Source organism: Struthio camelus, chromosome 16 (genome assembly GCF_040807025.1).
Source record: "Struthio camelus isolate bStrCam1 chromosome 16, bStrCam1.hap1, whole genome shotgun sequence".
In the NCBI taxonomy this organism is placed as follows: Eukaryota; Metazoa; Chordata; class Aves; order Struthioniformes; family Struthionidae; genus Struthio; species Struthio camelus.
This window is the reverse complement of record NC_090957.1, coordinates 10,043,301-10,055,523: the sequence shown is the minus strand read 5'-3', so window position 1 is coordinate 10,055,523 and position 12,223 is coordinate 10,043,301. Positions and strand designations below refer to the sequence as shown.

Below are 12,223 nucleotides of genomic sequence, written 5' to 3'. Positions count from 1 at the left end.
GGTCGCGAGAGGACAGGGTAGAGAAGGATCGTGAGGAGATGGTGGTGGAAAGGGTCATTATGGGACGGTGGTGGGAAGGCTTGCGAGGGGATAGGGATGAGGAAGGGTTGCGAGGGGACAGCGGTGGAAAGGGTTGCGAGGGGACAGTGGTGGGAATGGTCATGAGGGGACGGCAGTGGGGAAGGGTCGTGAGGGCACGGGGATGGGGAAGGGTCATGAAGGGACAAGGATGGGAAAGGGCCGTGAGGGGAAGGCAAGGAGGAAGGGTCATGAGGGGATGGCGGTGGAGAAGGTTCGCAAGGAGATGGCGGTGGGGAAGGGTCGTGAGGGGACAGGGATGGGGAAGGATCACAAGGGGACAGCGTTGGGGAAGGGTCGCAAGGGGATGGGGATGGGGAAGGGTGGCAATGGGATGGCAAGGAGGAAGGGTCGTGAGGGGAAGGCAGTGGGGGGGGTCTTGAGGGGACAGGGGTGGGGAAGGGTCACAAGGGGATGACGGTGGGGAAGGGTCGCGAGGGGATGGAGGTGGGGAAGTATCGTGAGGGGACAGCGGTGGGGAAGGGTCACAAGGGGACAGCGGTGGGAAAGGGTCACGAGGGGACGGCGGTGAGGAAGGATCATGAGGTTTCGCAGTGGGGAAGGGTGATGAGGGGACAGCGGTGGAAAGGGTTGTGAGGGGACGGCAGTGGGGAATGGTCATGAGGGGAAGGCGGTGGCGAAGGATCGCGAGGGGACGGCGGTGGGGAAGGATCATGAGGGGACAGCGGTGGGGCAGGGCCGGGGTGCTGGGGAAGGGCCACAAGCCGGAGGGGAGCGTGGAGGCCTGGGCTGCCGGTAGAGCCGGGCAGGCCACCCCGAAGCGGGCCGGAGGCGGATTCCTTTAAAAACTTGTCCTTTATTAGTCTGTTTGGAAGCAGTTTTCCCTCTTTATAAGGTGTCCCATCCGAGTTATATCAAAGTGAGTAACATGAAGAGAGGCGAATCCTTCCCGGCCCGCACCTCTCCGGGACGCCCAGCACCCAGGAAGGGGGGAGCACCGGGCCTGGCAGGAGCCAGGGAGGCGGCGGAGGTGGAGGGCCCGGCGGCCGGGCCCAGGGCCCGTCCCGGGGGCCGAGGGTGGGCGGACGAAGGCAGATCCCGTCGGTGTTTGATGCTGCTACCTGTGCCGGGGAGCCTGGCAGGGGCGCGGGCGCTTTCCCGGGCCGGGCAAGGCCTGGGGCATCGGGCGCTCTCCGGGAGAGCCAGCCTCCGGCAACGAGACCCCCCTCCCCGGCTCCCAGGAGCCGCAGGCCTGGCCCTGGCGACCCGGTGGCCTCGGCACGCCAAGCCCGGCCGGACACCCCGCGCTTCGCTGGCGGCCGGAGCAGGATGGAGAGCTTGGTCCTGCTAACACCTCCCGCTCCGCCGCGGCCGGGAGCTTTTATCCTCCGGGGCTTGCTCTTGCCACCCTTCCTTGGAGAAGCGCCGGCGCCGGGGTGGGGGGCGCCCAGGCCCTCCCCGCAGGGAGCGCTAGCACCAATGGGGAATGCTGCTCCCCGCAGTTTATTCCGCGCTTCCTGCCGGGGGGAGAGAGGGCTCCCGGGACGGCCGGGCCCCTGGCGCTGCCGCAAAGCTTCTTGGGTGCCAAGTGATGCCAGAGGCTCGGGTTCGCTCCTGGGAGTGTGCGGGCCTGGGCGGCCCCGGGGACCGGGGGCGCAGGGGCCGGGGGGTAAGGGGGGGATCTCTGCTTTGCTTAGATTTACATTCTATACCATGCAGTAGCACCAAAGTTCATGAGGTTAATGGCACGCCGGCGGGGTGGTTACTTCCGCTTCCTGCCGCAGTACTTCCCTTGTGCACAGCCAAGTCCGCCTGGCAGGGGACGAAGGGCACAACCTCAGTCGCCCCGCGCCAGCGCCGCCGGCCCCGCACACCCGCCAGCTCCGAGGACCCGCTGCCCGCGCGAGCCGGGGCGTCGGACTGCGCTGGGTGTTGGCAGAAGGGTGCGGGTGCCCGCCCCGGCATGGGCGTCTGTCATCCTGCTAGGACTGTCCCCGTCTCCCAAGAGGGCAGGGAGCCCGGGCTGGCAAGCAGCAACTCTCGTGCCCGTTTAGGGGATTTGCTTTCTGGAGCTGCCCAGCGCAGCTGGGGGCACACAGCAGCAGCAGCACTTACCTCTAAATCCCAGGGCTCCCAGGGCCCCACCGTAGGTCTTGGGGGGCTTTCCTGTGGGAGGCAAGATAGAGCAGGTGGTGAGCACGGGCTGGCACGGGCACCCCGCAGGGCCTGCACCGGCACCCACACCTGCAGCCCTCCGAGCGGTGCCTGGGCTCAGCGCTGTGCGTGGCAGGGCCCAAGGACAGGCAACGCCGTGTCTCTCGGGCCCCCTCCCTCAGGAGCCAGGACAGCCCCCCCAGCCCTGCATCCCATACGGCCTGGGTGGGCTGCAGGGCTCTGCTGCAAGGCTGCACGGACACTCACCAGCAAATCCCAGCTGGCCAGCGACCCCACCTGAAAGCAGAGCAAAACCCCTCAGTGCCAGCCTGGGCACGGACGCCGCTCTACCCCATGGACATCTCCACGACCCCGGCCTGCTCCGCGCTTGGAGCTTGCCACGGGCGCTATGGCTGGGCCAGGCTCCTGCGTGGGCCAGGCTTCTCCGGAAAGGACATCCCTGAGCTCAGCCCCTGCCCCGCACCCCACCAGTCTGAGCATCGCTGGGCGCAGCCCCTGCCCCACACCCTCGGGACCGTCCCCAGGTACAGGCCACGGGCTGCTCCCCGCGCTCTGCAGGAGGCGTGTCTGTGTCCCCACATGCTAGCTGGTTTTCCCCAGAGAGCAAAAAGGCATGGGAGAGCCGGGCCCTGGTGCCAGTAGAGGAACTGAGCTAGGCGAAGTACCTGGAAATATCGGTGACACACCAAAACCAGGAACTCCAACCCCTGGGGAAAGAGCAACAGCGCGTGAAAGCCCGTGAAAGCGGCTGCCACCCCCAGCCCCTGCGTGGCACCCTGTGCACCCAAAAATGGCCGTGGGCACTGCAGGGAGGCAGCGAAACAGGCCTGAACCACTGTAAAGAGCCCCTGTCCTTGCCAGGGCACCCATGGGTGCCTACCTGGCTTTAGGGAGCTCTCGCGTGGCCCTAGCATGCCCAGCGTGTGACGGCAGCAGGGCAGAGTGCTGTGTGCTGGGTGGCATGTTCCCACCCTCCCGTGCCCGCCACCGCGGCACTCACCTGGCTGCAGCCCCGCAGCACCAAAACCTGCAGGAATGGAGAGCCCTGGTCAGGCGCGGGAGTGCGGGGGGCTGCTGTGCCTGCCAGCCCTGCCCCTGCCAGCCCATCCTGCCCCCACGGCCCCTCCCCGGGGCAGCTAGCAGCCCCGCTGTTTCTTACCTGCTTTAGGAGGTTTGCCAACAGCCCCAGGAAACAAGAGCCCTGCGGCAGAGAACGGGAGCAAGTCAGTACAGCTCATGGCCCATGGCTGGCGGCCCTGGCTACTAGCCTGGAGGGGCCCCCAGGCAGGGACAGCTTCTGCATCTCTGCGGGCACTGACAAGCTGGGGACATGGCACGGCACTGTCCCCTGCCCCCTTGGCCTGGGCTGTGCAGGAGCCGTGGCCATTGGTACCTGTTTGGTGGTGGCCATCCCTTCCGGAGGCCGTACCCCCCAGGACTGGAGACAGGACAGCGTGTCTTGGCTGTGCCACACCAGGCAGACACAGCTCGGGACACCGGGCACACTAACAGCCGGGCTGGGGCAGAAACCTCATGGGACAGCAGGGCCACACATGCCCAGGCTCCTGGCGAAGCTCCCAGGATGCCCAAGCTCCCTCGGGACAGGCAGAGCTGGAGCGGCAGCAATGGTCCGGGCTGGTGAGCCCCTTCCCCGTTCCCCCAAATCCCAGCTCTGCAGGGACATAGCTAGGAGAGCACAAAAGCAGCCTCCAGTCCCGTGCAGTCTGTAAACGCACTTTGCTTTTTGGCATGCTTCTGGCATGTTTAGGAGCTCTCCGGGCAGCTCTGGTGGCAGGCAGCAGCCCCTCCGCTCTGCACCCTGGCCTCGCACCCCGGCCCCGGGGAGCCACCGATGCCACGTCTGGCCAGCGTCACTCACCAGCCCCTAGGCCACCGGGTGCAAGGCCGCCAACTCCAAGGCCACCAACTCCGAGACCACCTGCAGCAGGGAGCCAGGGTGAGGGTCTGGGGGACAGGCAGTGGGTGGTCCTGAGGGATGGGCCACAGGGGCTATGGGGGCTGTCTTGGGGGCAGCTTGCAGTGGGTACCGCATTCTCCCAGCCTTTGGTAGATGGGGACTGGGGGAAAGCAAGTGTGGGCAGATTTGGCCTGGCAGCGCCTGGCCTTGCCCTTGCCGCATGGTTCCTGGGTCAGAGGGACTTGCACAGGACATCTCCGTTCCAGCTGGGGCCATGGCTGACACAGCCTGCCAAGTGCTAGTTTAGGGAGCTCTACCCACTCCTTGCCCCAACCCCACTCGTGTCCTGGCCTTCCTCGGGCCATCCCTGCTTGCCCCGTGCCCTTGTGGAGCACCTTCTTGCCCCGTGCACCCACACTGCCCAGAGAGGCCCTGACATAGGTGCTCAGCTCCTGCCGCATCGTACCTGGGAGGACGCCGACCCCTGGGACTCCGGCCCCGGGAACTCCTGCCGGAGAAAAGACATTTGAACCTGCATCTTCCCACAGCCCAGCATGAACAGAGAGCACTGGAGAGCTCAGGGCACCCCTTGCCAGGGTTTGACCCACCGGCGTGGTCCTGACACCCACCCTGGGGGGTCCTGACAGCCGTCATGCAGCACTCTGATTGAGGAGACCTGGGGAGGGCTCACTGGCCACGCTGGCTGTGGGAGATGGATTGGCCCAAGCAATGCAGAGCAGGGGAAAATGTTCCCAAGGAGTCCAAGCAGAGGGGGCACGGGGTGGCACTCTGCACCCATGGTTGAGGGCGCACCAGCTCCCAGGCCTTTCCTGCTCTGCACACACCTGTGGCAGGCCTGTGGGCAGGGATCCTGTAGTCTGTAACCACCAGGCTGTCTGGTTAAGCCCAGATTCCTTTACCCTTTCCCAGAGTGGCTTGTGGCTGACTAGTCAACACTCCTGGGCTGGCTGGGACCCTGCAGCAGATAGTAGGGTGAGTATCAGGGAACTGGGTGCTACAGGAGATGCTGGCTAGCAAAACCCTGAAGGGGAGAGCAGCTTCCCCCAGCCTAGCCGGCATGGCTGTGAGCACTGGAAGCCCTTCACATAGCTTGGCGCAGTGGGGATGGAGGCCGAGGAGCCAAGCAAGAGCAGCAGCAGCAGGCAGGGCAAGGATCTGGCCCCGATGGGGATGCATGAGCATGACGGGAGGGCAGGACCCAGATGGCAAAGCAAGGAGAGAGCCTGGTGGAGGACCAAGGTGGGCAGGCCTGGCGGTGCCACCTGGGGTGTCTGAAGGGAGTGGGCTGGGGAAGAGTGGCAGAGATACGTACCGAATTTGGGAGGCTTAGCACCAGGCTGCACCCCTACTTGGGGGATGCCTGCAAAGCAAACGAGGGCACCACGCTTAGATCGATCACCCATACTGCGCCCAGTGCCTGGCCCCCCTGCACCTCTCACCCATACTGCGCCCTCTGCCTGGCCCCCCTGAATACCCTGCATGGCTCAACAGCTTTTAGTCCTTCCGCTCAGCTGGCACTGCCATCCTCAGCCACCACTGTCCCCAGGCTGATCCTCAGCCAGGGGGAAATGAGGCACTTACCTGCTCCAGGGAGAATGCCAGTACCGGGTACTCCCACGCCCGGCACCAAACCTGGCACAGCACCGACTCCAGGCGTCACTCCTGGCACTCCAGCAGCCCCAGGCACCACTCCTGGCACCCCTCCGACCCCAACACCTGAAGAGAGAGGGGGGAGAGGGCAGCAGCTTTGGGCAGGCTGCGTGGGGGGGTGACAACTAAGGTGATCCTTTGGCATTGCCCGAGGTGTGCCTCCCCATGCCCGGGCTGTGGGCATGGATGGCTCCCTGCACCCAGCCAGTGACAGCGGGCCCTGGCATCAGGGTGACCCCGGAGCCCCCAGCTTTCCCCAGGCCAGGCTGTTACATCACGGCTCCCTGCGTTGCCTTGCTGCAAGAGGCTGGATCGCTGGCAAGTTTCTCACAGGGCTACCTGCTGCATGCTTGACAGGGGCTTGACAGGGAGGAGCGGGCTTCACTGGCGACTCACCATATTTGGCTGCCTTAGCTGCTGCTTTTGCCGCTGCTGCCGGAGCTCCGACTCCTGAGCCGAGATAGCAAGACACGGTGAGCATCCCCCAGAGTGAGCCAGCCCTCCCCAGCAGTCCTGGGCAGAGCCTGTCCCTCCCACCTCGTCTACATTGCCCACAGGATGGCTGCAAGACGGAGACCGTGAAGGCCTTCCTCACAGCCATTCTGTCCTGGACTTTCCTCTGCACCAGCCCAGCAGCCACTGTCACCTGCCTCCCTCCTCCTCCCACTGCTCCTTGGCCTTGATGGGCTCCATGAGGGTATCAGGCACTCAGCGACGGCAACAAGAAGGAGGGAGGCAGGGAAAGGCAGGGACATCTTTGGGCATAGGCCAGGCGACAGTGCAGGCAGCCCCCCAGATCAATAGACAGCCAAAGGACCCCAGCCTGTCCCTCCTGCAGGAGGAAAGGAGCTTACCTGGGATGGCACCAACACCAGGGGCCAGAGCACCCACACCAGGGGCCAGAGCACCTACACCGGGAGGCAGGGCACCCACACCGGGAGCCAGGGCACCCACGCCAGGAGCCAGGGCACCCACGCCGGGAGCCAGGCCTCCTGCTCCTGCAAGAAGAGAGGGAAGGATTGGGGCTCTGGTATGGGAAGACAGCAGGTGGAAAGAACTTGCTGGAGAGGGAGGCGGCATGGCAGGCTGGGATGGGTGGGTGGTAGATGGATGGTGGGGTAGATGGGCAGGTAGATGGGAGGCTGGATGCATGAGAATCTGTTTGGATGGTAGGTCCAGGGTTCCCCATACATGACAGTTCTCTGGCGAGCATCCCCTACAGTGCAGGGAGCTCATTCCATGCACAGCCCTGCAGAGCTCACCCCATGCCCAGACCCACAGGGGCTCCGTACAGTGTCCCTGACCAGGGGGTAGCCTCGGGTGGGGAGGCAGCAGGAGGCAGGACATGTGGCAATAACCCCTGGGAGGTGCCATCTTACCGTACTTGGCTGCTTTGGCGGCTGCTTTGGCAGCAGCAGCTGCTGCAGCTGGGCCTCCAACTCCTGGGGAAGAGGGGAAGAGTGAGGCAGGGGTGGCATGTGGTGGCCATGCCAGGCATCCCCAAGCCAGCACTGCCAGGACCTGCTCTGGCAGCTCTTCCTCCAGCTCTGTCCCAGGCCTGACCATAACCACCCCTCACTTAAAGACCATTTTACCTGCTATTTCTCCAGGCACCAGACCACCAACCCCAGCAGGCACACCAACTCCTGGCAGGCGCCCTGCTCCTGCAGAAAGGTTCAGTGATGAGGCCGAGCCCCAGGGCAGATGAGCAGAGCGCGGCCCCCTCTGTGCATGGCGCAGTGCAAGGGCTGGCTGCGGGTGCAGAGGGAGAGTCCGTCTGCCTGCCAGCTGCCCCGCTCCTGGCACAAGACTCTGGCCCTGGGGGCTCTCACCTGGGGGATTTTCCCTCCACTCCAGCTTGATGTTGCACTCAGGGCACGTGGCTCCTTTTGCATAGCTGGTTTAATGGCATCAGGCAGAGCCAGATATTCCTACCCTTTCCTGGGATGTCTTCTCTGGCTTGATGCTGGCCACAGTGACCATTTGCAGGCATTCCTCCCTCCCTCCCTCCCTCCATGAATGGGCAGCCGAGTCGTATGCAGGACAAAGGTAACTCACCAAATGCTGCGGCCTTTGCCGCAGCCTTTGCTGCAGCTGCAGCAGCTGCTGGAGCACCTACTGTTGGGGTAGAAGAGGAGAGAGTTAGGATGATGAGAGAGGGCCAGCAGCAAGCTCTCTGCTTATGCCAGCCCATGAACTCACCTCCTGGGACAGCACCAACACCAGGCACCACACCGGGGACTCCAGCCACACCAGGCACACCGGGCACGCCAGGCACACCGGGCACGCCAGGCACACCAGGCACGCCAGGCACACCAGGCACTCCAGGTACACCTCCAATGCCAGGAACTCCACCAGGAACGCCAACACCGGCTCCTGCAGGGAATGAGGGGTGAGGCCGGGTCTTGTCGCAGCACCAGCTGAGACATGGGACCCGGAGGCAGATCTGATCCATCCTAGTGCTGGGATGGGGAAAGTGCCCCAACACCTTGGCCTTGGCCAAGAAAGTTGCACAGCCCAGCAAGGGAGAGACTAGTCCTGTGTCTCCCAAGAAGTCCCAGCAAGGATGTTAAATCTGCAAAAGTTTTAAAAGGACTGGCCAAGAACCGGGATGAGCCATGAATGCAGTCCAGCTGGGCAGACAGCGGGACCATGGCCTGGTGGGATATCACCAGACCAGGGAACCGCGTGACGGGGAAGGGCAGACAGCAGTGCAGCAGGACCCTCTTTGAGGTGAGGTCAAGGCTCAGAGGAGAAGGGATTGAATGCACCAGGTAACCATCTAGAAGAGCTGGGTGCTCAGGCAGTAGCCAGCCTGGGAAGCTGCTGAGGGCAGTCACAGCCTTCGTGCTCTGGCACTCATTTTCGCTACAGAGAGAAGTGCTTGGTCACATCTTGTTGAAGGGGCCTAGTGCCAGCGAAGTTGTCTGCACGGCGCCTTGCTCTGCCATGTCCTTGGCACCACCAGCAGAGCTGGTGTCAGAGCACACACCAGTTAAGTTTTCATTGCCAAGTTTCTCCCTAAATCCCAGCATTCTCTGGCTGCCATTGACTTTTTTTGCATGATGCAAAAGAGAAATGAATGAAATGGACAGGAACTGTTGAACTCTCAGAGGAAAGCTGCCACCAAGGAAGATGATTCACAGGGGGCTCTCGGGACTTTGCAAGAGCTGCAGGGATGAAGCAGAAGAAAGTCCTGGGACCTGGCCATTGCATCTGACCCACACCATGCAGCCTCTTCCACTAACTCTTCAAACAACACAAGGACCCTGCAGCTCTGGATGGAACCTAGGATCACTTTTGCCTCCTTTCTCTGTCTAACCTTTCAGCTTTGCTGCTGCTCAGCAATGTTCCTTCTTCCCCTCAGGACTTCTCCTCCCTAGAGGTATTTTTGGGACGGTTATGCTTATCAGATGCCTGGGTTTTGCCAGACCAAGTCAGAGGTACTTGCCAGAGCCTCTGTCTAACAGGCTTTCCCTTCAACATCTCCCCCAATTTCTGGGTTCTCCAGGGCTCCTGTTGGAGCTCACCTTTGTGACCAGGAGCGACCAGAATTGAATGCAGGATTTCTGGCATCAAATTCTTGTTGATAGAATTTGCAGACAACTTCAAAATTGGAGGAGTTAGAAAATATATCAAAAGATGAGGTCAGTTCTGGCCTGCACAGGGAGCTGGGCCAGCTTAGTGAGACGTGGCTTAGTCCAGTGATGGTTGAACACTGAGGGGAAAGGAACAGATCCCACCAGGGACCGGTTTTTGGAAGGTAGTGACCCTGGAAAGGGCTTTGGGAGTTAGCCTGGAGCCAGGTGGGACAGAGACTCGCAGGGCAGCGCTGCCCCAAAGGGATCAATGGGATCTCTGCCTGTTGTGCGGTGGGACAGAGCTCAGAGGCCCTAGACACCGGATCAATTCTGATGCTGATGCTGGAAAAAAGGATTTGGAACAAAAGTTGAGAATTCAGATAAGATCCAAAGAAGCAAGTAAAACATCATCCATTGATTCTTGCAAAGCACCAACATTGTCACAGTCTGCAGAAAACCCAGGGAGGGGGAGGGCCCTACCTTGAGGGTAAAGGCAGGACAAGATGGAGCAGCGAGAAGCTGGACTGGGCACATTGATTCCCTAAATGCTTCCTCACCATGAGCCATTCAGAGAGATCTCCATGAGAGATCTGTCTGCCTGGAAGCATCCTTGTCCCCCATGTCAGAGGGGAGTGGGGAGATGCAGTAATGCCTCGAGGGTAGGAGAGGTCCCTAGGATAACCCGGCTGCTGTGGAGAACAGTGGGACATGGGGAGGTGATACCGCTTACCGAACTTAGCTGCCTTTGCCGCTGCTGCTGCTGCCGCCGGCGTCCCAACTCCTGGGAACAAGTGAGAGAGGGATCCTTAGACACCTACCCCATGCTCCCCACTGAGAGACACAACATGGGCAAAGCTCTTGGGAACAGTCACCTGCCACCCCGGGGACACCTCCGACGCCGGGCACCAAGCCGGGGACTCCGCCAACACCAGGCACTAGGCCTGGGATGCCACCAACCCCAGGCAGGACTCCTGCACCTGGAAGGAAGCAGAGCAGTCAGACCTCGCCTGCTTTTCGGACCCTAAAATGCACAGTGACGCAGGAGGGGGCATGGTGCCAGCCGAAGGTGCAGCCCTGCTGCAGCGGGCTTGGGCTCAGAGCAGCCCAAAGCAATGCCTTGGCGAGACTATACAACCAGAGGCCAGTCTCAGGGGAGCAACAAGAGCCACCTTCAGCTGCTGCACCACTAAACCCTCCACGACTGCCGAGTGGGGAGATGCAGTCGCGTCCTCCGTGCTCAGCTGACTCCCTGCCACCTTCCAGTTCCTGGCAGCTCTGCCCGGGGGACGCTGATGGAGCCAGAGCTCCTGGGCACAGAGCTGGCCTCCTCTGCTGATGTGGGAGGCTCTAGGGCACATGGCTTTGAGGAGAGACACATGCCAAGGTTTGCGGTTGCAGACCCCTCCAACTTTTCTGCTCCCGCTCCAAGACAGCATGGCCAGCTTCCCAGGGAGCAGTCGGGGCACAGATGCCTTGCAGCAGAAGCTGGTGCAGCACAGGGCTCTCTACCCTGCCCCCCTAAACCAGCTGCTTTTCCAAGGAGACTAGTGTCTGTGTGTGCCTCCCCCAGGAAGGCAGCACAGCAGCTGAGCTACATCTAGAGGGCACTGGGAGCTGGGCTGTGCACGCACGCTCCCCCTGACATATAGCAGGTACCAGCGCAGGTTGACACAGGATGGGCTTTTCCAGGAGCAGTAAGTCCTATGTCCTCTGCACTGCCCAACTGGAACCACATGCTGCCCTGGGGCTTAGCTCTTCCACTCTGCTTGCAGGCTCCTGAGTTGGGCTCTGCCCTGTCTGTCAGCCCTGGCTGTGAGTCACACAGTGACTTGAACCCTGCCGTCTACAGCAAGCCCTGGGGAGACTCTCCAGGGTGCTCCTGCAATGTCCCCTGCCCCATAGACACATCCAGGCAGGGGATTCCCAGCTCCCCACACACACTCCTGTGGCCTGGAGCCTGCACGGTCGCCTGGGAGCTGGTGGCAGCTGGACGGACCCCGCTGTCCCACAAGGACATGTAAATCCCAGCTGCTCCCAGTGCTGACGCATTTCCTCTGGACGCTCCAATGAGTGACTGTTTGCTACTCGCTTTTCTCCTGTGAGATAGGTTTCCCCTGCCAGCAAGAGGAGCACCGAACATGAGATCTACATAACCAATCACGTCCCTCTGCTAACAAACAACAGCTCAACAGAGACACCATCTCTGCAAAGTCCTGCTGGAGCTCAGTGCAGCAAAACCACAAGAGCTGTCAATGTCTCCTGTCACACAGTGCCTGGACGTGCCACGTCTGTTACAGAAGACCAATACGTGAGAGAGGTTTATGGCCCTGTGGCAGGACTACTGCCATGCCTCTCTGCTGCTAACACCACAGCCTGCGTCTCCCACCGCCCAGCTGCTGACTCTCAGGGGAGACAGGGAGCCCTCCAGCCACTATAGAAAGAGCTGCTTTTCCAGACGAGACAGTCAAGACTTTGCTACCTCCTGCCCCGACTGTCCCATCAAGCTGCTGAAAGCTCCCCTTTCAAGTGATAAAGCCCCTCTCCGGTCCTGGAGGAGGTATAATATCTTGCCGGCCTTCCACATGCAAAAGTCGTCCATTCAACAGACTGATTTCACCTTGCCCTAAGCTTTAGGCAAGCAGCAGCTGCGCAGGGGTCCAGGTGTGCGAGAGCGTCCTAGGCTTATGCATCACTGGGCAGAGGGTGAGCTGAGGGCAGGTGATAAAGCCATGTGTCACGCTAAGCTGTGTAGCCTCTGGCACTAATGCGTTGCTCTGCCGTGTCCTGTGGCAGCGAAGCACAGCTGAGAGCAAGCTTGGCCCTGCAGCCAGCTGCCGGA

General features: G+C 61.8%; 1 protein-coding gene across 30 annotated transcripts in view; it reads right to left on the bottom strand.

Moving 5' to 3' along the window:
• Positions 1-875: 875 nt before the first annotated feature.
• Positions 876-12,223, bottom strand: part of ELN (elastin) — a 33,178-nt gene continuing 21,830 nt past the window's right edge. For 28 of the 30 annotated variants that reach the window (XM_068909972.1, XM_068909955.1, XM_068909954.1 and 25 more), the window contains 18 exons: positions 10,257-10,361; positions 10,115-10,165; positions 8,006-8,179; positions 7,862-7,921; positions 7,399-7,467; positions 7,183-7,245; positions 6,658-6,801; positions 6,200-6,253; positions 5,735-5,869; positions 5,466-5,513; positions 4,599-4,640; positions 4,094-4,153; positions 3,374-3,415; positions 3,215-3,241; positions 2,880-2,921; positions 2,461-2,490; positions 2,155-2,205; positions 876-1,851 (listed from right to left, as the gene is read on the bottom strand). In XM_068909972.1, the coding sequence (XP_068766073.1) occupies positions 1,802-1,851; positions 2,155-2,205; positions 2,461-2,490; positions 2,880-2,921; positions 3,215-3,241; positions 3,374-3,415; positions 4,094-4,153; positions 4,599-4,640; positions 5,466-5,513; positions 5,735-5,869; positions 6,200-6,253; positions 6,658-6,801; positions 7,183-7,245; positions 7,399-7,467; positions 7,862-7,921; positions 8,006-8,179; positions 10,115-10,165; positions 10,257-10,361 (1,247 nt within the window). In that variant the 3' untranslated portion in view covers positions 876-1,801. The remainder of the gene's footprint in view (positions 1,852-2,154; positions 2,206-2,460; positions 2,491-2,879; positions 2,922-3,214; positions 3,242-3,373; positions 3,416-4,093; positions 4,154-4,598; positions 4,641-5,465; positions 5,514-5,734; positions 5,870-6,199; positions 6,254-6,657; positions 6,802-7,182; positions 7,246-7,398; positions 7,468-7,861; positions 7,922-8,005; positions 8,180-10,114; positions 10,166-10,256; positions 10,362-12,223) is intronic. The other 2 variants (XM_068909944.1, XM_068909949.1) reach the window with 2 other exon arrangements.